At 44.2% G+C, this 26,518-nt stretch overlaps 1 protein-coding gene across 1 annotated transcript in view; it reads left to right on the forward strand.

The window, feature by feature from the left end:
* The window catches only part of LOC142581758 (Ig-like and fibronectin type-III domain-containing protein 2), a 98,039-nt gene that overhangs the window by 40,174 nt on the left and 31,347 nt on the right, over positions 1–26,518 (forward strand). The window contains exons 2-13 of the mRNA XM_075691231.1: positions 7,122–7,272; positions 12,998–13,095; positions 13,200–13,302; positions 14,059–14,169; positions 16,064–16,117; positions 16,246–16,377; positions 20,049–20,204; positions 20,809–20,993; positions 21,718–21,765; positions 23,290–23,579; positions 24,933–25,226; positions 25,824–25,952. Of these exons, the coding sequence (XP_075547346.1) occupies positions 7,209–7,272; positions 12,998–13,095; positions 13,200–13,302; positions 14,059–14,169; positions 16,064–16,117; positions 16,246–16,377; positions 20,049–20,204; positions 20,809–20,993; positions 21,718–21,765; positions 23,290–23,579; positions 24,933–25,226; positions 25,824–25,952 (1,664 nt within the window). The 5' untranslated portion in view covers positions 7,122–7,208. The remainder of the gene's footprint in view (positions 1–7,121; positions 7,273–12,997; positions 13,096–13,199; positions 13,303–14,058; positions 14,170–16,063; positions 16,118–16,245; positions 16,378–20,048; positions 20,205–20,808; positions 20,994–21,717; positions 21,766–23,289; positions 23,580–24,932; positions 25,227–25,823; positions 25,953–26,518) is intronic.

Below are 26,518 nucleotides of genomic sequence, written 5' to 3' on the forward strand. Positions count from 1 at the left end.
TTCGCTGGCGCGAGGCTGCCATGAATGCAGTAATTTTCCAGGAGGTACACTTCCAGTTATTTGTTGCGTACGTCTTTGTTGATTGAATGCACAGACATAGAAGTATAGAAACATAAAACCATATAAACACGCAGACACACAGACGCGCGCGCGCGCGCGCGCGCGCGCGCGTGTGTGTGTGTGTGTGTGTGTGTGTGTGTGTGTGTGTGTGTGTGTGTGTGTGTGTGTGTGTGTGTGTGTGTGTGTGTGTGTGTGTACGTGTGTGTGTGTGTGTGTGTGTGTGTGTGTGTGTGTGTGTGTGTGTGTGTGTGTGTGTGTGTGTGTGTGTGTGTGTGTGTGTGTGTGTGTGTGTGTGTGTGTGGGTGGGTGGGTGGGTGGGGGGGGGGGTTTGCACGTTACAGGCGAAGCCAAGAAAAGTTTTGTGGTAATGCAGTAACGTCAGCAATGGGACGAGCTCCCAAAGGCTCTCAGGCCCCCAAAGGCACAGCTCTCAGCTTATAATTTTTTTATTAGGGCACTGAAGAACGCAAAATCTGCTTCAGTCTTGCTGAGAGCTAAACGATTTTCGTACGCAAAACGTATGCGTTCTCTATCATTCTAAAACTCCCTATTGCTATCGCTTACGTGCTCTCGCACGTAAGCGATATGGTTTCAGGCCAACCTTCTTGTCAAACCTTCAGTGCAGTCTTCATATGTGGAAAGACGATGGTCCTTCCGGCCACCTAACTATTGTGTTCAGCGAAAGACTTTACGGTTTGTCATTTTCTGATGATGTCACTACTCAATAACATGCTTTGGCACTCGACTACGCGGCTCGCAATTGGTCGGTCCGATGTCGCGTCGCACGCTTGATTTTCTATGGACGTTCTTTTGTATGGAGTCTACGTTGTCTCAGCAAAGTGCTCTTACGGAGCAGCATGACTAACTGAGCCCGTTAAACATATAACGGCTGCTAAAAGGACGCAGACAAACCACAGACACGAAATTCACAAATAAAAAAAATTAAAATTAAATTGTGGGGTTGTACATGCCAAAAACATGATGTGATTGTGAGGTACGCCGTAGTGTGGGCCTCCGGATTCATTTTGACCACCTGAGGATTTGTAACGTGCACGCAATGAATGGCACACGGTAGTTTTTGCATTACGCCCCCTCGAAATGCGGCCGCCGCGGCCGGGATTTGATCCCGCGACCTCGTGCATATATAGACCGTTTCATCGGGCGAGGAGGATAGGGCGCGCGGAGCGCCTTTCCTCCTCTCTGGCTTGGGCGATCCGGTGCGGCGCTGCTTGAAAGTATTGCTGTCGCGTGCTGCGGAATGATTTCGAGATGTTTTAGATTGTACTTTGTGAAATTTACGCCATGTCCGTTCATATATGGTAACTACAGTAGGCGAAAATATCTCTTGGGGGCGCAAAAATGTGACGCGCTTTATCAGCCGCGGTGTACGCACATTATTAGTCGCGGTGTGTATGTGTTGTGAACTATTTTGCTTATATCGGTTTTAACCGGTCTCTGTATTAGCAGCATGAAATGGTAAACCTGCTCACTATCTGCTCGCTTGGCGTATAGGGAGTAAAACATGAAGCATAAGAGCGCATGTCCGTGAACGCCCCCCCCCCCCCCCCCACCAACCTAAGGCAACTAAGAAACATCTAAGCGGCAGGCGCTATCAAATATTTCTGATGCACCGGCATCGTTCTCGCGCATTTCAAGACTAGTAGGCTTCAAATTACCATATGTATACGCTAGCCTTCCTGCATGAGGCCGATGCATGGCGCTGCTCAACACAGCGATTACTGCATTCGGTGAACCAGCACGATACATATGTAAGCTGTGCGCTTCGGCATTGTCTTTTTGGCCTGCATACAGCCATAATATATGAGAGGGATCACATAAAAAGAATGCGATGCCTATTTTTGAGGAGAAAATTTCCGTAATACGTGTGAGTGCGTCGTAGAGAACGGAACGAACGCAACCGAAAAAAAAAAATTTGATTGTCATCCTCTTTCTCGAAAAAGCAAGATAAAACGGGCTAACGCCGCAGTAGGACCTCGCATAGTCACGCCGCACAACGCTTATAAATATATAACCGCTGATGCCGTATGCTTGGACCATGCGGTATATAGAACAAAGACATATGTAATCCAGCACATACGACTGCTTAGGACGCTCGCGCAGTTCGTAAACAGTCCCTTTGCTGGACAATCTTAATTCAGACTGTACGGTATGCTGCTATGACTTGCCAAAACTATTCTATTCAGGGGCGGAAAGCTCATCCATCGAACCTAGTATGGTCGCGCAATGTAACCGGCAGCGAACAGTTTGAACGCTTGCCAAAGTATAACAGCACAACTCCTATCGTAGCAGAACGGTACCCACGCTGTTACGATCGTCGCTTACGTTTCATGGCTCCTAAACCGCAGCTTAGAAATAGAGGATAATACTGCAATAAGGTCACATTAGTAATTGGAACATTCAGAAATACACAACTGAGCTCCGAGGCCGATTGTAGGCTCAACTATGCGCTCACACGTCGCGCTGCGTGTTCCGTCCACCTCAACGCCAGCAGAAATTCCGGCCATGACGCCTTAAACCACTTCAGCACATCTCACAGAACCGTTTACCTCGTAGAAAACGCGCGTTATACAAAACAGGCCGCACGACCGCGAAAACAAACGCCAGAACCTACCGCCGAGCGTATACCTGCCATGCAAAACATCGCTTTCACCCAAGCCAGTATGGCGCTGCTCATAGGCGGCGCCACTGCGTTCACAAAATGGCGGCTCCTACGAAAAAACGGTCTATAGACTTCCTAGCGTGGGCAAGGCGGCGCTACGGACGCTGCTGAGCAGCGCCACTCGCGGGGGCACACGAAAAAGTCGCCCGACAGCACGGTCGCGTAGGCGTGTTGTGTACGGGAGTACGGACTGCAAGATTGTGTCGTCCGTGCATTTGTCCGCACAAGCCATGCCGTTCAGTGCCACAACAGCCTATGAAACACGAAGGATAGACACCCGCCCGAGAAATACGTGGCCTACCGAAATGGGTAGGCCACGTATCACACGTACCCATAAGGAGCAGGCAGCTTTCGATCAGCAACGCCGCGAGCAGAACCGGGGAGCTCGTCTATGCCGTGCCGATGCTGTAGCCTAGGCACAAGAACAGGCTCGTGCAGCCGAGCGCAAGCAGCAATTGCGTACCGAGGATCCGGCAGCCTACCAAGCCGTCGTTTAATAAACCGTCGGGCTTAACCCAGTGATAAACACCGGGGCCGCACGTTTCAGCTTCGCTGGTTATAACCGTCTGCACGGAGCGCTTGAGCGATGATTTTCTTATATTCCGCTTAATTAGTTAATTGACCAAGATCAATTATAAAAAAATAATATTTACTTTAGGGCCAAGTGCATTTCGCTACGTTCAGAAACGACCGATCCAATTTCTCTTTTTCTTTTTCCTTTATTTTTGTGTATGGCAACGTACATGCTGCGTGGTGATTTTTTTTTTTTTAGGCGTTTAAGGAATTCCGCGAAATATGAAATAATACCACGTGACTGCGTTCATACGCTATCGTATTGCAGTGCTCACAACCGTGCTTCGAGAGAAAGAACCGTGGGCGCGGACCGTGGCGAAGTGAGCGACCGCGGCTCTAGGCATCGGCTTCACAATGCGTCAGCCTCTTTGCCGGTGGCACACGGAAAGGAAGCGCCGTCGTCTCCGATAAGCCAAGCTCGAAGCACGGTTGGGGAAGCACTGAATAAAAAAAAAAGATATCTCGAGGAGCGCCACATGACGGCAAACATATGTCGTTAGTTTCGTCCAGCTGCGGCAAACCACTTCTTTTTTTAATCCTTGGTTCAAGTTGCGTGAAGCACCCTCTGTATGGCGCAGCGCCGAACAGGGGCGCGCGGCCACAGCGCATTCGTTCTGGCAAGATACGCACGGATTAAGAATCGATCTTGACATAAAAATTGTAACAGCGCAAACACATGCAACCACAAAGTACCAAGGACGAGACACAAGCGCTTCAAGTTTTAATGAAGAATCGATCCCCAGCGGCTGTATCGACGACTTTGTAATATGGTATCGCCCTGACAAGAGTGCGTGTGCTTCGCTTTCTTTATATTTATTTGTCTTCTTTTATTACTTCAAAGTAGTGACTGCTCTTTCTTGGGGAAAGTTGACCGCGCGCCTGCGGGTGTACGCGAGGCGCCTACTATAAGTACTACGTGCCGCAATCATGCGAGGAGGCGCGGTGGCGCACGCACGCACAAGAGCGCGCAGGAACGCGTGCGAACGCATGCACAGGCGTGCAGCGGGAAACAGTCGGCGCCTCATTCCCACACTCGCTCTCTTCCCTCAACCCTCGCGCGGGGAAGCCGTGGCCGGCCGTGTGCGTCGCGGTGCGCAAAGCAACAGCAAAAGTTGGTCGCTATTTGTTTTCAGCACACGCGGGCCCTTGTTGAAAGCGAAGCCGCGAGCGCGCGAGTTGGACAGAACAAAGCCGCGCTAAAGGGGCCAGCGGGCATCGAGAGCGAGGAAATCGGTGGGGAAGTGTGGTGATTGTGCAGCCATTGTGAGGGCGTCAATTTTGCACTTTCTTGCTTAGATTTGATTTGAGGCGGAATAGGAGAAATTAGAAGAGCACACGGCCGTCGCGCGGGAAACGAATAAAACCACGACCACTAAAGGGACGTGATGTGCGATATTGGAAAAAGAAAACACACGCACACACAACCAGGGTGACGCACGAAGGTGGTACTTAGAACAATTCGGCTAGTACAAGAGCGTCCACTGCACTGATCGTCTCGGTTGGTTGAGCGCATTCACGCATTATGAATCAATCACCGGTAGTATACGGTGCTCATGATACATGTACGTACATAGGTATAGCTGATAGGTATTTAGTGTTATGTGGTGTGGGTGCGGGTGCACAGGCGGTAGAGAACAAACCGGCTGCGAAGACGCTCGGAGAGGCGGATTGAGCTTAATGCACTGAGGCCCTCTACTTGAAATGTTTTCCTGACTTTCTGATGAAACATTTTATCACATGAGTACTATTGCGTGGCTGGGTAACCGCGGCAGTATGTACTCCTGATACGTTCGACCACGGGGTACACGGATAGCCTGAGAAACAAACAAGCAACAAAAACAGCCGCATGAGCTCATTTCTCGCATCCCCCCCCCCTCCTTGGAAAGGGTGATATCAAGAAAGCAGGAGACAAAATAAAAAGCTGAAGGCAGCTCTGAGCTGTTATTCATGAAGGCCGCATGACGACATTCAGTGGACCAGGAGGGGTATTCTGTAAGAGTCCACCTAGTGGACTGTCCATTTCTGCCGCTGCTGATTGGACGTAGCTGTACGAGCGAGGAGGAGATGAGGAGCGCTAGCCAATCAACAGTGGTCGAAATGGACAGTCCACTTGGTAGACTCTTGCAGAATACAACCCCAGGAGTGTTTACGTACTCGCGCGTAAAACTTCATGATGATCGTCATACGCCCGACACGCGCGCCCTGCACACACAACACGTATACGGCGTTATACGTTACACTCTTAGAAAAATATACACCCTTTGGGGTTTATCTTGTCCCACAACAATAATCGTCATCCGTCTTGCCCGCGTTTCCTAACGCGGCGAGCCCGGTACTTCCCAGTCACGAACGGCGCCGCGTTATCAGTGTGACGCAGCATTCTCGACAGGAAAGTAGCGAGCGCCGAGTTTTCAGGAAAGGAAACGCAAGCAAGGCAGATGACGATTATTGTTGTGCACTCTAAGAACAGTTTACACCCTTTGGCGTGCCCCTTCTGCCACACAACGATAATCGTCATCTGCCTTGATGCGTTTCCTTTCTTGAAAACGCCGCGCCCGCTACTTTCCTGTCGGGAATGCTATCATGCTGATAACGCGCATGCCGTTCGTTATTGGAAAGCACCGGGCTCGCAGTGTTAAAGAAAGGAAACGCATCAAGGCAGATGACGATTATCGTTGTGTGGCAAAAGGGGCACTCCAAAGGGTGTAAACTCTTCTTAGAGTGTGGGACAAATATACACCCCAAAGGGTGCAACCGTTTTAAGAGTGTACGCTCTAAGTTTACACCCTTTGAGCCGTACACTCTTAGAAATATTTACACCCTTCGGGGCGTATCTTGTCCCACAACAATAATCGTCATCTGTCTTGCCCACGTTTCCTTATCGTTGGGGGACAAATACTATCGTTGTGGGACAAATATACACCCCAAAGGGTGGAAACTTCTTTAGAGTGTACACTCTTACACTCTTAAAACGGTTGCACCCTTTGGGGTGTATATTTGTCCCACAACGATAATCGACATCTGCCCTGTTTGCGTTTCCTTTCTTGAAAACTCGGCGCTCGCTACTTACCTGCCGAGAATGCTGCGTCACACTGATAACGCGCATGCCTTTCGTGACTGGGAAGTACCGGGCTCGCACAGTTAAAGAAAGGAGACGCGGGCAAGACAGATGACGTTTATCGTTGTGTGGCAAAATACGGCTCAAAGGGTGTAAACTTGGAGTGTAGTGCAAGAATCGTGCCTGACAAGCGCACTCGCAAAGGAGTAAACAACAAACGTAGTATAGCTTGTAAGACTCGCACAGAATAGGCAATATCGCAATTTGAAAGGGATTGGTCGGTTAACACCGTGGCGTCGGCAATTGAATGGGGGGGGGGGGGGGGAACGGTCGTGTCGCCTGGCTCCCTCGCCTCAGATTTCAGCATGACTGCCACTGCAGCTACTCGGCCAAAAAAGCTCAGCGCCTGACAAGCGACTGCTCCTCCGCCCCTTTGCTCCACCATCACATTACTTCCAGCACCCCTGAACCGACTCATTCCGACTTTCGAATCTGGGCTACAGTTCAAATGGCGCAGTGCCCTGTACCAGGGGCGCAGCCAGGAAAGGCACATCAAGCGTGTGTGCCCCCCCCCTTCCCTACCTCGAAATATTTTTGCACCAACAACAACGATAATAATAATAATAATAATAATAATAATAATAATAATAATAATAATAATAATAATAATAATAATAAATTACGCGAATTGGAGTGGCTTTTAAACGTGGCTAATCGGTTTGCTAATTTTCTCCCCGGCTTCTGTTGCAGGCAAACAAGCCTCCTCTGAGGATCCGGACAGGGCGACAGCAGAGTGATCGGAGCCGCCCCGCTCGATGCGCGCCTAGAGTCCCCGCCATGCAAGTCTGCGTGCCCCGCCTCCTGGTAGCACTGGTGTTCGCCACCCCGCTCAGCGCCGCCGGTGAGCACGCAGTGTGTATGCACGAGCTCCGCCGCGCACAGGTTTCCAGCCATTGTTCAGGAAGCTGACTGTTTTGCATGTGCGTCGTGGGCTGGGCTGCGCACGTTCACGCGTGCTCGAACGTCCAGGGGCGGATTACGCAGTGAGGACTCGTTCTCGCGTGCACAGACGACTGATGGCGAGCGCTATTTCGTCAAGCAGGTAGAGCCGTGCTCGCGGCCTGGACGCGCAGCCTGGAATTGAGAGGTGCGTCGAGCAGGCTGGATACACGTGCGTAGAGTATGTATACTATGTGTCCCAGCTGACGTACAGTCAAGCTGTTCAACGGAACAAAATATTTAATAAACATGGTGCAAGGTACAATTATAACGCCTATTCGGTCGTCAGCGATATGACGACCGAACAAACTCAAGTCTTAAAATTGTATCTTGCAACTTGCTTTTGTTTTATTGCGATAGCAATTATATGGACACTCCGGGCGCATTTCTGCCGTCGGCGTCACCGTCACCGTGAGGTTCGGTATGAGTGAAACCGTGTGAGGGTGAGCCAGCGAATGCGGTTCAATCTCGCGTGCGCGAGCGAGCAACGCCGCCCCATATGCGTGCCCTCTCAGCACCGCATTGTAAAATAATTTACACCCTAAAAACTGAAAAAGGGTGTAAATGTGTCTATAACTCACACCCTTACAGTGTGATCTATATAATGGACACCCTAAGGGTGTGAGTTATAGACACATTTACACCCTTTTTCACTTTTTAGGGTGTAAATTATTTTACACCGCACCTAGACAAGGGAGGGAGTTGGCCCTCTCCTGTGGCGCGCGAGGGAGGGGGTTCAGGCGAGGGAGGAACTAGGGCCGTTCTTCTACGGCGGCTTCTAGGGTGCCTCGATGACCTCCTCGCCCGCCGCTCCGTACAGAGTGGAGACAACCGCGGCGTCTACTACAGCGTTGGCTTAGCGAATTGCGGACGCCGTGGTAGACGCCTTTGGCGGACGCCGTAGGGACGCCTTCTGCGACGTAGCCAAAGTACGCACCCGCGCGGGCGTCATCTTCAAAGCGATCTGCGATGTTTGCAGAGTGCGCGTAGTGCCGGTAGCTTCGTATGCGCTGTGCTTTCGACGTTTCGTTCGCGTTGAAGCGGCAAATGCACGGAGGTCAATTGGCTCGCGGTTGCTGCCGCGATTCCTAACACCAGCGTTTTCACCGACAGTTTCCGCTGTCATCGATCGAGCTGTGTTCAGTTTACCTGTGCGCGCGTGACTTCGTGCTGGTTAATTTAGTTAAAACACATTGACGGGCTAGTTGGTATGAATCCATGATAAAATGTGTAAGCGCTACTGAACAAGGACTTCGAAGGAAGCACACACACAAAGACAGCGCTAGTCTGTCTGTTTCTTTCTACGTCCTCGTTGAGTCGCGCTTACACTTTCTATCGTTCATTTAATTAGTAAGCGAATGTTTACAAGTTTATACGGCCGATAAAACTACTATCCTGACTCCGTACAGCTATCTACTACTTTGCTATCGCAATCTGTGCTTCGCCTTTCGGGCGGAACTGCTAATTTTTTAATATTTCATTTTTAGTTGAACAGCTTGGGTAACGTTAGCTGGGACACCCTAAGTAGTTTGTTTTCTTCTTTTTTTTTAATTGCACCAGGAGGAGGAGGAAAAGAAGGAAGGAAAGGTCAACCAGACGCACATCCGGTTGACCTCTCTACCCGGGGGAAAGGGTTTAAAGGTTGACAAGAAAGGCTGCACAGGGAAGGAAGAAGGCACTCTCAGTGTGAACACGTGCGGTTGTCCATCACTTCATGGAATCGACTGGCCAACCAGTCGATTCCATGAATCGCAGCAATGCCCGCTTCGCTTTGTAAGCCTGCGACGCTTGGAGCCATGGTATGAGAATCTTAGTCTCTGAAAATGGTCTGTTGTCTAATCGGTTTAACACACTCCGAAGAACGTCGCGCGCTATGTCATAGAGATCTTTAACTGCACCAAATTAAAAAGAAATGCCTGTGGCGGATAGCACAATTAATTTCAACCCTTGAACTAAATTACTCGATGAGGCAGTCATTACTTCTATAAGAAATCAATATGCCTAACTGAATAACTAACATAATTATGCTAATTAACTTTTTAATTCATTAGTTTACGGCACATATTTCAATCTACACTCTTAACAAAAGTTGCGCCCTTTAGGACTTATCTTGTCCCACAACAATAATCGTCATCTGTCTTGCTTGGGTTTCCTTTCTTGAAAACTCTGCGCTCGCCACACGCATGTCGTTCGTGACTTGGAAATATCGGGCTCGCAGCGTTAAAGAAAGGAAATGTGGGCAATATAAATTACGATGTTGAAGGCATATCCACTTGGAACGAGTTACAGGACTGCACCAGTTCTGAGATGTTAATTTTCAAAGTGTCCGACGAAATTCATTGGTGTTCCAGTTACATTTGGGTGCAAACTTTTTAAGAGTGTACGTGTCATCATCATCAGCCTGTTCTATGTCCACTGCAGGACGAAGGCCTCTCCCTGCGATCTCCAATTACCCCTGTCCTGCGCCAACCGATTCCAACTATCGCCCGCGAATTTCCTAATTTCATTGCTCCACCTTGTCTTCTGCCGTCCTCGACGGCGTTTCTCTTCTCTTGGAACCCATTCTGTAATCCTAATGTTCCAAAGGTTATCTAACTGACGCAAGAGTGTGTGTGTACACTCAAAAAAGTTTTAGACCCTTTTGCTTGTCTCCAAACGATAATCATTATCTATCTTGCGTGCATTTCCTTTAACGCTGTGCGTTCGCTATTTTGCTGTCAAGAATGTCATGTCACGATGATAACGCGCATGCCGTTCGTGACCTGGAAGTACCAGACGCGTGGCGTTAAAGGAAAGGGACGCTTATTATTTGTGACAAGCCCCAAAGATTAATAGGGTCGCTGGCGGCTGGTGGAAGGAGGAGCTTGTGCGTACATGCTGCGTACAGACAAGCAAAGTCTGTCGCATTATCACGGCATATTTTTCAAGCCCTAAGGCCTTAAAATGTGTATAAAGTGTTTATAGTAGTGTATTCGTAGAAATCAAGCACAAAATTTCGCGTTGGTACTGCTGCGTTATGACCTTCTGTCTTGTTATCGATATTTTCGCACAGCATATTATTCCCTATATAGTGGTCAAAATAAAAAAAAGAGAGAAAAAGAAAGGAGGGATGGGGGCGGAGTAGCTATGGAGATGGTTGTCGCTTTTAGGTTGCCGCGGAGCGCGTTAGGGAGAGCATAAGAGTAAGATTAGTTAATGGGCTGTGCGACACCTACCGCGCAGTATTGCTTTCGGGTGTTTACTCGTTTCGAATGTTACTGTAACTTCCTCAGCATGCCTGGTAAAGACAAAACGAAACTGTTACTTTTGTTTATTGTTAACTTTACGCAATACCGTTCTGCATACATCTAAACTTAGCACATATCTGAATCGAAACAGCGAATGAGATAGATAGAAAAGCACAGGAGAGCACTTTTATCCGTTATTGAACAAGCGTCCAAGATGCGTGCAAAGGACCATATGACATGCAATGACGTAGCTAGGTCGTCTGGCACCTGGGGCCCATAAGTCTTCTGTCACCCCCGACATCCTCGCCCCCCCCTCCCCCGTTGCTACGCCACTGATGACATGTAAACCTCGCACATGTCGCGCAAACTGCGTCCTTGGTCACGCACTGCCGCGTTCGCCGCGAGCGTCGAGAGAAAGACGCAGCCTTCCAGGAAATGTCACTCTTGGGAGCCCCAGCTGCTCTTTCTCCTACGTAGTTACATGCGAATTCCGCACTCACTGAGTATGTCCCGCGCGTCTGCAAACAGGGAACGAGTCGACAAGTCGACGCAGCGTTTCGGCTTCCTTGATCGCGCACGACACCTACGCAAAAAGTCTCAAGGCCGATAAGACGGCGTAATTTGTCTCCTGCGGGTGGCTAGCATTACTTTGGAAGCAGAAATGAGCCCGGAATAGACAAACGTTAAAGTGCGCTTATGTTTTCTTTCGTTTTTGCGCGAACAAAATTAGTTCGCGGCGTGACATCGTCTGCTACTTTTCCGTTTCGCGGTCGCGAAACGGAAACAAATGCTAGCGTTGTAGCGTTGACGCGAGAGTGAACGGCGAGCGAGATGCGAGCGAGCAACCTTGTATGGTATCCGATATCCAATCCGAGCCAATCCGCTTGCGCATGCGGCTCGGCTCTCCGCGCGTGACGCGTGTGTGCATCTTTCGTGTGTTGAACTCGGTGTGCTCGATTGGTTTGTTTTAAACAGAAGCTGGTGGTGGTAAATGGCCGTAGTTTTATAAAGTTTTGACCAGTTTCCGATGACAATGTGGATGAATTATTAAAAGGACCCGTTTGCATTGTGGTTACGCAGCTCCTCGCCTGTGGGTTCCGAAAGTGAAATCAAGTGTTCTTGGCGTTGTCGCTGTTGCTTGAAATGCTTCGAGTCTCGGCACTTCGATGGTGTGCAACTTTTGCTACTCGGCCCAGCGGCCGTAACGGGGAGCGAGTATTATGCAGCAACGGCGGAAGTGGCTGTGTAGTACCGTCCGAGCCGCTGCCGAAAGCGGTGCAAGCCAGTGAAGCCATCACCTTGGACCAGAGTACGGTGGAACTACTCGAGCGGCTCTCCTTGGTTGACTTTAGTAACGCCGAGGCTGTGACGCGTCTTGAAGAAGCCGTCAAATTCGCCAGTGTCATAATGAACGTTGACACGACGGGTGTGGCTCCGATGGTGACTCCTTTAGAGAACGTGCCTCTGCGGTTACGGCCTGACGTCCCGGTTGAGTGTTGTGCCGAGGAAATTCTCAAGAACGCTAAATTGACTGAGGAAGGATACTTTGTCGCGCCGCCTGGAAACATACCTTTGGATGTGAAGTCCTACTATGGACTGACGGGAGGTGGCATGGCCAACGCTGAAAAGTGATAATCTTTGTTTCCGGTGGTGGGCACGAATAAGTAGTTTGTCCTTCCTGCTTGCCTTCGTTTTTATTATTATAGCAATAAACTGACCCTTGTTTTATCACCGGCTGGTTTTCGTGTCAATTCATCTTGCAAAGCGTGCTGTCAGTTTTGATCGCAACGCATTGCAAAAGAGTATGAATTTTTTTTTTATGTTGTTGTAAATGTCAGGTTACTAACCGGTTCTAAACTGCATGGCTCCAGTCTGTCAGAGGCAAGTGAGAGGAAAAGATTACACCATGCACTTGTTACACTGTGCTAAAGGCACAAAATTGAGACATGCGGAAAATAACTTGTTAGTGATAATGTAATTTTTTGCAACTATTTTTTTGTTACTCATTGTATTTTTTTTTATGCACACAGCAATAAAACCTCTTTGGCAACGTAAGCAGTTGTTTCAATGGTTATAGCAAACTTCGTGCTATATATTTCACCTTGTTCATATTTCAGCTCTCTGTTCATTGCGCAGATGGACTCTGTGCAGCAAGCACTTTTTCAGAACTTGCCTTGCAAGAGGTACTTATTCAAAAGTCTCTTCAGCATATGCTGATACTGTAGTATTGTAGGGTTAGTTAAGCAGCTCAACATTATTAGTGTGTGTTCCTGGAGGGTGGCAGTTCTACTGTGGTTGCTTTTCTGTTTCAGAGATGTGCTCCGCAGGTTCAAGAATACTTTTTAATGTTGTCTGTGCCATCTTGTAAATTAACTATTGCTTTGTTTTGCATTCATGCAGGTCCAAGTTTACAAGACACACCTCTAGAGCCTGTGCTTGCAGTGAAAGGAGATGAAGCACTGATTGATTGCGTAGTAAAAGACCAAGCAAACTACACAGTAAGGGATTAATATACCCTCTCATAAAAGCAGTTGCTGCACAGGGTTGCTTGATCCCATCTTTTCGTTTTTTAATTTGCTGACCAGAACTTTTTCTGTAATAGGTACTATGGAGAAGAGTTTCTGATCGTGACAAGGGAGCTGTACTGACAGCAGGCAATGTGCGTGTCATTGGTGATCCCAGGATATCTGTCTTACATAATCCAGGTAAAAACAAACTGCATACAGTGTTGTTCACATTTATGATACTGCTTATAATGGCAGTCAATTATAGCGATTATAAATTTTTCTACTATATTGTGTAGGTATGTGTATAAAATCAGCCTAAATAAACAATTTATGATCGTAATGACTGTGTATTCTAACTTCAACACTTGTATGAGTGGACTGCACTGTACTGAGAAAATCATAAACACCTTTGGTCTTCACTTGTAAGAGCAACTTGAAACTCGACCTAGGTACTGCATGAAAGAATTGGGTACTGCTATTCAGGCAAGCTAAGAACTGCTAAGTGTCATTTTATGTAGTATTAGTCAGTTTGGATGCTTGAAGGAACACTAAAAACAAACTACATTGTTATATTAACTTAAATGGAACATGGTGCTATAGACTAATTGTTTTCACCTGTATTCATATTTGACCTTTCCCAAGATGTCCCCATCCACTGAGAACCTTAACACAACTAATACTTTTGTCAGATGGATACTTTCAAGCGTGGTTGAGTTAATGCAGGTTGAGCACGGTTGCATATAATTTTCAAGCATGCATGATTTCAATCATCCTGTGCTCATACACACTTCACACTTTAATCACGTTAGAAAAACTTGATGAAGACTGTCTTAAAGAGGGTTAAAACTGCCCATGTGATGTGTGTATAGCTAAGAGTAATTGTGCTTGCAACTTAACTGTTTCTTATCATGTACTCATCTAGTTGATGAATGTCTGAATTTAATTCAAATGCAGAGCACAATAACTGGGTCCTGAGGATTAGCAATGTACAGCCATTGGACTCTGGTCGATACAGCTGTGAGCTGAACACTTCACCCAACCAAAGGATAACAAGGTTACTTACAGGTGAGAGCGATGAACTTTGCAAGATTGACCTGCGATGAAGTTGGGACATTTTGTAAAGAGAGAGTCAGAGGTCACCGTGCCAGTATAGTGTTACACTGTTAGTGTTACTGGCCAGTCTGTATACAGTAGGCTCCTGTTAAGCCAACCAGAAGGGATCACATATCAGATAGGTAACGTCCACATTTGTGGACGCGACCTATCTTTGCCATTTCTGTGCAGTGGTAGTAAGGAATAGAGCATGAACGGTAAGCTTAAGGTAAATTGAACATTCTGATAACCTAAATTACTTCCATTTTACTTCCGAGTGATCTGTATCGTTACAGAGTACCACTTTGGTGAAGGCACCAAATGCAACTCTGCTGTTACTACCGTGTCTTATGTGACATTGGACGTGGGGCATGTCAGTAGGAGCCTCGAAATATTTTGCTTTCCTTCTTGAAATGCTTGAGGCCAGTGAATAACTTGTGCATCTAATTTGGGTGAGGGATTTAATTCTTTCTATGAAGAAACGTAGCATGACTGACTGCACAATATTCAAATATTTAGTTACTCTAGTTATGATGACTCATCATAAAATACTCAGAGTCATTCTATCACCTTGATTTGCTTTCAGGGGAGTCTCAAGGACCACCTATGTTTCACATATATGTATCGACAGTCGATCATAATTCGTGACTGAAGTGGATATTCGAAAACATTTGTTTATGTATGCATCTCGTATTTTAGAATGTTCCACTTGATTTGCAATGAGTTTCACAATTTTTTTCAAGGATATGTTATTTGCTGTGCATTTTACTAACCCCTTCCTTCTGATTTTCTTTTTGAACAAAATAATTGATACTCCTTACTATTCAAACTGGATTAAGTCGTTTTTTAGCATACTTACTAGAAAGTGACAGCATTGGGCAACATAGTGTCAGCCTGTCTTGACGTAAAACAAAGTTCTGTGTCACTCAGGGCACTCAGGGAGAACCTGGAAAACTCAGGGAATTTGGAGATGTCAACTTGGTAGACACCTTGTTATTGTTCTTAAAGCCACAATACTATGAATTCTCAGCAGAGTAACATACTCAGCAATTTTTATTGGTTTAAGTTTGCATGAATGTAGTCATGTTGTCAAAGTGTATTAGAAGCTCTTTATAGTAAATGCTATTAAAGCTGCTAAAATGTGCACTGTATTGACAGTCAATGTAGCATTGTTTCCTTGTATGTTGATTTGTGCTATATACCCACACATGCAATAGCCCTGCTAAAGAGCTGCGGTATGTAAAGATAAGAACGAATAAATAAAGACTTATCATGAGTTCTTTTCTGTGAGCTGTATTAACTTACAGAGCACATAACAACCCAGGGCTGGCAGTGTAATACAAGAGCACATATAGTACTCTTGTTCAGGAAGGGTGACATTGTCTCTTGGTGGCATAATGTCATAATATTGTAACATGCCAGCGCTTAGTTTAGTCTATTGCATTTGTGGCCTGTGGACCAGTTTGAAATAAATATTCATCTTTCATTCAATAATGTGGCTGTACATATACGTTAGAAGTGTTGTACATGTAGAAAAAAAGTAGCTGATCAATTAAATTGTGCATTTTGGATTAGATTTTCTCTAATACAGTCAAACCTCTCTGTAACAAAGTCGCATCTGGCACAATCATTTCTTCATTATATCCAACATTTGCTATAAACATATATTCATTACACGCGGATGTTTCCGATAATTCTTTATATCCATGTTAATTTATATAGTCGTACCTATACCCATTGCATGTAGAGTATATCAAAGGCTGTAATGAATACTGCTGAAGTGTTGTTTTCCCAGTGTAGAAATGCAACTCTGCTGTTACCTGGGTCCTGTGAAGGTTGCTGGGTGACAACATATCTTTTGTTTCAGTTCTTGAGGATGCGAGGCGCTCAACACCGTTCCTCCTCACACACAACTATACAGGTGGGCATTGCTTGCTGCCAATTCACTTCCCACTTTGAATGTATGTGAAACACTGCACTTCTGCGCATGTAAATGCTCACACCTGCTTTATTTTTGTGGCTCCTCTCTTTTACCTCATCCCACCGCAGACTGCTGCAACGAGAGGGGCATCCCACCCGAGTGCTTCGGCTACTGCACACTCCAGGGCATTGTTACAGGACGGCACCACAGTCCTAGGACATGCCTGGAGTACATTGGAATCCTCACACAGTGTCTCACAGGTCAGTTTATCTTCCATGCTGAGACAAACATAAAAGAAAGCACATGAAGCTAACAAAGAAATTCCCTTGTTTGAAAAATAATTTCTTACTTGAGCAGTGTGCTTCAAGCAGCTCAAGTTACAGTGTGTAGTTGTGTCTGCAAATCTGCCGCTAAATTCTTTTAGATGAGCTACATAAACAACTTTTCAATTGTTTACATAGTATCTAATGATGATTTCTACCTCGCCTTGTGTGCTTTATTTGAGTGTCAAATACACGGTGCTATATAGGATGTATGCTCCTTGTTATTACATAATGCCACTAAAGGCGAAGCAGGTACCAAATAAATAAATAAGAGCATGGGCTATTTTAGAAAAATTCACCCTTGCTTTGTACTTTATTGGCATAATATTGCCATTGGGACATTTTCAGAATTTGCTGTTCTGTACTTGTTGCTTTGCTTCCACCCCCCACCCCCTCCAATAAAAAAATCCGATGTAAGCATGTCAATGTCAATATTATGAGGACTTCTATGCGAAGTGTTGTCACTTTTCTTCTCACTTGATGTAAATATTGCAACAGTTTTTCTTATCCAACAGAGCCATAAACCTTTAGGACTATGCGTAATACAGAATACAGTGCAGCATGCTTAAAATCACAATACAGGTCAATGACAATAAGTAGTGTGTGTATATATATATATATAAAGTGATAGCATCATTCTCTGAGGAAGGGTCCATATGAAATAGAACATTGTTTTTTCGTATGTGCGTCCTCAACTTACAAGTGCCTGTGTATATATATATATATATATATATATATATATATATATATATATATATATATATATATATATATATATATATATATATATATATATATATATATATATATATATATATATATAGCTGTTTGTTGTTGGGCATTGTTAGCCAACTTTTACAAAGTGTTGCAAATGAAAAGGTTCTAATGCGGAGCATCAGGTTTGAAGGACATGTCTCTTTCTGGCTTTTGCTTTCACAGCCTTATGCTACTAAAGCATAGAAAGTTACGACTATAATATAGTTTCCTCTAATTTCTACCTCCGGCACAACATGACCATAACTTACTATATTTCATTTAACATTGGAACACATTTTTTAAATTGTTGGTCTGGCTCTAAATGCTTCTATTTCCTTGCCTGCTTCAGATTGCAGCCATTCTCTTTTAGTTAGGAGAATTTCCTGAAGGCAAAATAAAATTTCTTATTTGCACATTAAAATGGATGCAAGCTTAAATTTAGTTAATCCTGATATATAGTTTCCTTAGTGTTAGAGGCATTGCTGTTTAAGGGTAAAAGCCAAAATGATTGCTGGTGCAAAAGTATTAATGAGGAAATGGGATGTTAATAAGGGGGAAGGCACAAGGAGAGATCATGGTAAAGATCCTTATATCTAGACATCAGTGGTAGCACCACATTTACCTTGTGCTTGTTACTGCCCTAGAACATAATTGTTCATTTTCACTTTGGAAATCGGCACTAGAGAAAGAATTAGCAAAGCTTTGGCATATATTTGACTGGTTCTTTCAGAATGATCTCAAAATGCTACAAAAGTTGTGCAGGACAACTGTGAAGCTGTATTATAGGAACAAGAAACGTATAGTAGGTGATACCCTGGCTTCATTTTCACTGTTGGTATCCGTTTATGCTCATGATAAAACTTAGTTGCCGTCTTATACAACCTTTCGTAGCACTCGTGCCTTACACAACTTTCATGTCTTACACAACGCGTGTAAGCAAAAGGTTGTCATTGATCACATTAATTCATCATACAGCAATATTAACTGCGGGGTACCACAGGGATCAGTTTTAGGTCCTATGTTGTTCTCCTTTTATGTAAATGATGTACCACAAGCCCTGCAGAGGTCAAAGGTATTGATGCACGCAGACGACACAGCTTTGATTTTTACAGGGCACTTCCTTCCAGCTCTCCAGAACGACGTGATGAGTGATTTGTCAAACATCTCGGTATGGTTTGCCAAGAATCACTTGACTGTGCAAAAACAAAATATGTTGTATTTCACTCTCGCAGGAAACATATTGATACTGCAATTCTTAGCCTATCATTAAACAATATTCTTATTCAACAAGTCCCTTCTTTCAAATACTTAGGGGTCATTTTTGATAAGAACTTGCACTGGCACGACCAAGTACAGAACGTATGCGCAAAGGTAGCCTATGGATGCTATACTCTAATAAAAGCTCGCCAATATTTTCTACAGGCTATACTTCGTACACTGCACTTTTCACTATGTCACTGTCGCATCAGTTACTGCCTGGATTCATGGGGTGTCACGTACACTAGTTATCCAAAACCTCTAGAATGACTCCAAAAGCGAATGTTGAGAATCATAAGCCACGGTCAACCTATATGTAACATTTTTCAATCGAAACGCATTCTTTCAGTTCTGATGTTGCACGACTACAAGATTGCTGTTTCAATCAATAATATAACTAATAGAAATTCGCCTCTTCCTGTTGATCTCTTTTCCGTTCCTACACACAATAAGCGTCATGCTTCAAACGGTAACCTTAACCTGCCCAAATGTCGTAACGTTTATGGGGAGAGATTAATATAATTTAATGGAACTAAAATTTGGAACATGATCCCCCTTGAAATAAAAACTGCACTTAATTTTGGCTTAGCATGCAAGTCATTTTCAAGGTCTGTGAACTTGCGAGTCTGTTGACAGACATGGCTGAGATTTATGCTCACTATATGTTTCTTACGTATTATAGGTATACTTATATATACATGTGTGTGTGTGTGTGTGTGTGTGTGTGTGTGTGTGTGTGTGTGTGTGTGTGTGTGTGTGTGTGTGTGTGTGTGTGTGTGTGTGTGTGTGTGTGTGTGTGTGTAAATGTATATGTTTCTTAGTATTTTTTGCATGCTTTTTTATTCTCTAGCTGACCTGTGCATATTTGTTGTATATTGCACTGAACCGGCCACTAGTCATTTTAGGCTATCGGTCCAAATATTCTTGTACATATATTTCTGATGTTCTTGAAAAATAACGTTTTCAGTTTCAGTAACCTTCATAGTTGAATACACCATCTCAAACCACCCCGCAGGGCCCTATTAGCCCCAGCATTGGTTCATATCCGGCTTAGAAACATGTTCCTGTCAAAGTGAGCTTAACAATATAGTATGCCTAGAGTAATCAATGCAGTTGCTGAATAACTGGAAAAAAAGCAGAAACAGTCTAATGCTTCAAGTGATTAAAGTGCTTCGCCCAAGTAAAACTAAAGTTCCAAGTCATTGGTGTAACTGGAAACAGTTATATAACGCTGTCTTGTTTAATCACTATTGGCTTTCAGACTTGATGACAGAGTGAACCACCATGAAAATGACCACTTAGAATAATTTTAAAATGTGCATTTTGTTTCTGCAACACTACCATCAACATCTGCTTCCTTACATTAGGGACATGAAAGGCTGCATTCACAAATTGCTGGTATAGCATGTCTCGTTGTTTTCATAGTACCTTGGTTGAGATATATGTATCTCGTTGAAAAAGGCACTTGGGTTTATTTGCCATGTGCTTTCGCTTACTATAACTGATGCCACGGATTGAAAAAACAACAACAAAAAACGTAGTTCCCATTTTTAATGCTATTTTTTTTTTCTTGCCACTTTAATGTTACTCTCTAGATGGCCGGAATCACATGCCTTGCTGTGTGGCACAAAACATTCCACAGATATGCCGATCTGTTTGTGTTGGTGATTACACACTCACTACTGTCACGGAGCATTACACCTGCATGGACTATACCATGACAACACTGGCATGCATTGCAAACGGTGTTGGTAAGTACTTTCAGATGCATCTTTCTCTATTAATACATTCTCTGAAAAATGCTTCTTTTATTGTTTAACTGAATGTTGAACTCGATATGTGACAGCCACTGTGGTTAGTTATGTATGACTAGCACATAATGATAAGTTTCTGCAATACTGTCTGTAATCCATTATTGCCTTCAATTGCAAGTTTTATGGAATACTGTATTAGAGATCTGGGTGCATGTCTTTCTTGCTGTCCTGAGGCTCATAATGGTCTTTTGACACCAATTTTCCGTGTTTCTGGGGAAAATGCCTCTTTTGTGTTGCTTTTGGTTGCTATTTCGTTGTGGCCCATGATCAACAAGTGTGGTTGGGGGAGAGCTAAGTGCTTTATGTCAAGGGAAGAAAGGAAAATGTAGCACAATTCGTTACTCAATTAATTTTTTTTTATTACAAGACACAAGATAATCTTTAGCAAGTGTGAAAGTGAATTATTTAGAAGTCTTGCCCCAGTAAGTGTTGTGGCAACATGGGTTTCAACTTCATAGTTATCACAATGATTGCATGTAATGCTTGATCCATCACTTGCTGACTTGCCTCTACGCCTTGTCCTTTGACTCACTATTTTCAGAGCTTTTACCGGGGCCTCCCAGGCAGCTGGAAGTGGAACCAGTTTCGCCTACAGAGCTGCTCATCAGATGGATGCCACCTCACCAGGAGATTGAAGTCGCACATTTCCTCATAAATATCACTGAGCTTCAGAGCTTTGACCCTGACGAAGTAACACCAAAGAATGAAGCAAGTCTCTTTTATTGTGTCTGCTGATGGCCTCTATAATCTAAATTTATGTTAACTTGTTCAAAATCCTGTGCATAATGCATGCTGACTGAAAGATTTAGCTTAGCACCTTTAGCATGGTGAACATTTTGGTGCATGGTTTACCTATATAAATATCTGTGCTTAGCACACACCGAATTGTTGTGTATGAGGATTGCATTTTCTTCAAGATATCAGGTTCTGTGCTTGTCTGCGTTGTAGTTTCACTCTTTGTTGCTTGATAGAGTTTACTTCAGTTTTAGTGCTGTCGATCACCTATTTTACTGCAGTAAGGAGTTAAGTCCTAGGAAACTGGGCTTGTAAGTACCGTAATGTCCCCTGACGCACATTTTGCCAAAATTGAGTGGTCGTTGCAGGCGAATGGGAAACAATAAGGAGGTAACATTTACACTGGGAAGAGTTGAAGATATAAAAATATGAATTCTGCATCTTGGAGCATATGAGGCAGTCCTAAATGGTATAAGAGGCGAAGGGGAGTAATTAAAGGCTGGGTGAAAATAAACTCCGTACAGAAGCTATGAGGGAGTCAATGTAGAATAAGGTCAGAGTGCTCTGTAAATGCCAAGGTGAAGGGGAAGCCCATGAAGAAGAAGTGAGAGAAGCTTGCTGATTGAGTTATCTCTTACTGATTTGAGTTATCTTATGAGTCTGTCTCCATTTTTGTGGGATATTTTCATCTAATTTTGCTCCCTTTACATTACAGACAGACAAAGATTCAACTGTTGGGTCAACTCAAGCATTTTCAATCAAGGTGGGTTTACTTATGTACCCAACAGGGCATCTAAGAAATCCTAGAGCATAATTAACTTGCCATGGTGCTTGTACCTACTGAAGTAAACTATTCCTGATTAACTCTAAAGGTTTGCAAGCAGCTTCCTGTGTGAGGAGTTTGGACAGTATTATATCAAATGACAGTGTCCACATGGTTATAGATCTGGGAGCAGTGGCATAGCCATTTTTTCTCCCCACCACTGTATTGTTTTTATTTTTATTTTGAAGGTGGAACAGAATCCACAGGGGAGAGTGATGTTGCGAAAGGACTTTGCTTGCAAGGGTGACTACATTTTAGGGAAATTCTTCAGTTTAATTAAACACCGCCTCCTTTAGGGGATAGTACCCCTGTGTGGGAGATTTGCCAAAGCCAACCTCACAAAATGGGTCAAACCGGCATGCATCGCATATCTTACACACACACACACACACACACACACACACACACACACACACACACACACACACACACACACACACACACACACACACACACACACACGCACACATGCATGCACACACGCGCGCACACACACACACACACACACACACACACACACATATATATATATATATGTATGTACCTGCTGCTTTATAGCCACAGACATCTCTAGTTAGCCCACCAGATTTCTGCCATTACTGTTGAACACAGTCAGACGGTGTCTCATTGAGCAATTTTTCTTGGGAAAACTGGCCCACAGGGCCATGTGTCTCAGGGAGCTCAGTGGGTTCAGCAGTGCCCCCTCTAAAGACATGCTGTTTATGAGCATGGTCTGTCAAAAAGCTACTGAAGCAATTGGGAAGGTCTACTGTTTGCCCATCAGACAGTGAAACAGTGCTTTATTGGGATGCAGAAGACTTCTGTTCTTCTAGATCCTGTACAGCTGCAGTGGCGACTTGCAGCAATGTAAACCTGCTTGTGTGTGTTTTTTTTCACTCTGATACAAATCAAAGTTTAAGAAAACATACACAAAAAAAATCAACACTATACTGTCCATACATATTGAACTAGAGTTGTTCTTTCTAACATATTTGACTACACTCTTGGTCCTAATGATAAATCAGTCCAGCAGAATCTGCAGGTAGAGAAAGGTTCATGAAAGGGAAAATTGTAGCTTTGTTCTACGTTTTGGTGTATGACAATTTTCCCTTTCACTTGAATCCTAATGTGCAACACTGTCTTTCTCACAGATTTTTGATCGCAAGTGACACATATAAAGCACATAAAATGTAATATGAAATGGTATTGTTGTTGTGAGTGTTGTCATGTTAGTGTTGTTAAGATTGTCCCTCAATGATCTGTAACTGGATCAACGCACTTACAATGCTTAAAATTTGGAAAACTACTGGCCATGTGCTGTGTGCTATGGTATAAAACCAGAGTGCTCATGTTTCACGCTTTAAAGTGCCGCGCGAATAGTCAACTTTCTGTTCAAGATGCGTCATACAGCTGTACTGAAGCAACTCACTTTTTCTGCACCTCTCGATTTTGTCTGGTATATAGGTGGATGGAAACCAGACAATGTTCAACTTGCGCAACCTGAAGCCAGTGACCATGTACGAGGTGACAGTGACATCGGAGAACATGCATGGCACTAGTCTTCCAACATATGCTGTGCGCACTTTGACCCTGGGTGCTGAGCCCTCCTTTGACCTGCCCACCCCTGAGAACATCACGACCAATGAGACGCTCCCATCCATCCCAGATGTTCGTGGTTGTTGTGTCAAGCGTGGTGTGAAGCAAGAGCGCTGTCTTCGAACCATGTGTGATCCCAGTAGGGCAGATGAGACCACGTGAGTAAATAAAATTTTGATTAATTTTGAATAAGTTGCTGCTCAGAAGAAGCAAAAAATAAACAGTCAATAAATGTGTGTTCACTTTCTTTACTGAAGCAATTCTCTTGGTAAAAAGCCTGGCAACAAACAACTGCTTTCTTATGTGGCATTAAAGAGCACACAGTTCATGTCTGTGGTTTTAATTAGGTCTCTTTTGCTGAAAGCCTATAATGCCCCAGTAATCTTCACTTTTGTATGTGGCATCATAATGTTTCCCAAAACTAATGGAACAATTGCCTAATTCCCATTTGTAATGAGTAAAAGCCATTTGAAACCAGAAAGAAAATCAGCTGATACGAGCTTCTAATGAGACAATAATCCATTTTGACTGGTCAACAGAGTGGTGATTTGGGCGAGTTGTAACAGTTCAGTCATAATGGCGGTCAGCCCACTACGCAAAACAAGGAACCAATAAACCAAAAAGTGTCCTCGTTACATGCTTGGTTTCTTATGTCCCTTGTTTTGCGTAGTGCGCTGACGACTATTGTGACTGGTCACTTATTTTGATCAGGTATAACACTGCTTTACCAGTTTCTGAATAATTTTCTAAAAGGCTGTTTTTAATGTAGAAGCAGTGTTTAGCCTGTATTCTAATAAAGCAGATATGGGTGCTAGAAACTGGAAAATCGGGTCTTACACAGGAATAAAGGGCTCTATCTATACATCATATGCAACACAACCAAAACAGGGAAGTGATTCCATGTTGTTAAGGACACTGTAATGCAGGCTATTATCACTGCAAGCTGTTATTTCTTTCTTTCTACCTATGCATCAGATAAAATATTTTATTAGCCTAAGAGTTTAAGTTTTATTTTGGGTCACAGAATGTGGTGGAATATTGGCTCAATCAGTTTTAAGTGGAAGCTGCTTTTAATTTCAGTTTAGTTATGGGCAATTCTTTAAAACATGATTATTTTCTGGAAAAGGCCTGGAAAAAGTGCTGTCCACTGGAAGTGGCCACTTATAAAGGTTCGATCTGTCCAGAAAAATACAAAAAGCAGATAATTTTCATATTTGGAGCTTTGTGCATGCCAGGCCTTGGTGATGGTGCAATGTACTTACTTAGCTCTTCCCTCCCCACGCAGGCTGAGTTGCCATCCCTTTTCAATAAGTTTATCCTCTCTCTGGCTAGTTCTTCAGAATGCTCAGGGACAGATACGCAATGGCATGTCATTGTGCAGTACTTACCTAGCATCTGAAATGTCATTCGCTAAGCTACATAAAGAGCAGGGGTATGAAGTGTTCTGGCTGACACATTTCCACATTTGTGTCTTCACGTTGCCTCACACACTGTGTGTTGTGTGTGCGCAGGCTAACAGACGTGATGATCTGCGCACCATGGGCCAACGTGACGTTTGCCTGCATGGCAGATGGTGTGGACCACACTGGCTGTTGCCGACGCCGGGGTTTGCCAGAGGCCTGCCTGGGCTTCTGCAAAGGCAGTGTGATGCGTGTTGATTACCGTCACTTCCGTTGCCTTGAGTACATGCCCTTCTATGGCAGTTGCCTGCTTGAACACTATGGTGTGCTGCCTGGCCCACCCAAAGAACTCACTGTCACTGCCATCAGTCGGAATTGGGCTGTGTTGACGTGGAAACCTCCCAGGTGAGAAGCCATTCTGTGCGCTGTAGGCCGCTTACACTTGCTTAGGTCTCAGCTGTCTAATGTATAATTTAACGCTGGTGTAGCTCAGTGTTCCCCAAAACTGCTGCACCCCCGAGGGAAGTTGTGACAGATTCTTCGTGGCTAGGTCCACAAAGCTGCTTGAGCATTTTGATATAAGCAACCAGAAACAATGTCTTGGCAGACCCCAAGGTTTTTCATGTGCTTGATGAACGCAGGGGTTTGCATCGTTTCCTATGTGTGTTGCACACTCAAGAATACATCCTTGTACAGGTTTTGCTGTCTTCAGTTCTGCCAGATTTATATTATGGACATGGTCCTCACCCTGAATGTATAGCTGATTAAGTCTGTAAAATGAAATGTAAACATTCTCTATTATTGATTATGCACTGAGAATAAAGAGCTTGTGCTATTAAGAAGAACCAGTGGTGGTTGCAACATGGTTATGTTATGATTCTAAAATGACACAGGCTGGTAGAGTTGGGGAAGCATGGATGTAGCTGTGTGATGTGTGGACAAACTTGTCTGCTGTTGTGCTTCTTTTGACTCCTCTCAATTTTTTTTGTTTGCTTCTTTTAGCAAACTTCCAGATACTGTGACAAAGTATGGACTGTTCTGGAGAAGGCTTGGAGATGAGTTTGAACCTTACTTTGCTGTACCAAACGTCAAGCCACCCTACCTTATGGACAGACTGGAGCCATCATCTGAGTAAGGACCGACTTTCTGTATATATTATAGTTGTATGCAGTCCACAGTGCATGTAGCTTCCATAGTTTTGTAAAAGCAAAAATAAGATTTTGATCTTGGTTTACTCTGTTTTGTGCATGTGTTGCTTTGTTCACCTGCTGTAAAGCTTGCTAAAAAAAAGAAGATTTACAGCCAGTTAGGAGGTTAGCTTATAAAAAATATTTGAATAACTGAGATAAGGTTTATCATCATGCACTGAACATTGTTCATGGTAGGTAGGACATTGCAGTTTTTACATAATCTGTTAACCATGTTGATTAATATAGCTATTCATGTTTACTCTTGTGTAAAATGCAAGCAGCTGCCCTCTTTAATAGGTACTGCTCTGTTGCACTTCTTCTCCTTCTCTCTTTTGATGAACTTGAATGGTAGGTTCAGAGCTCTTCCAGAACAAAATTCTTCTTCTGCTCTTTTTAGAGCAAGAGCGTTTCAATAGTTGACCGAAACAGCTGGCTGTGTGTTCCACCTCCAGATCTGCGACACCTGTTGACCCAGTATCACTCTGCTAAGTAGTTCAGACTGGTCTG

Source organism: Dermacentor variabilis, chromosome 1 (genome assembly GCF_050947875.1).
Source record: "Dermacentor variabilis isolate Ectoservices chromosome 1, ASM5094787v1, whole genome shotgun sequence".
Lineage (NCBI taxonomy): Eukaryota > Metazoa > Arthropoda > Arachnida > Ixodida > Ixodidae > Dermacentor > Dermacentor variabilis.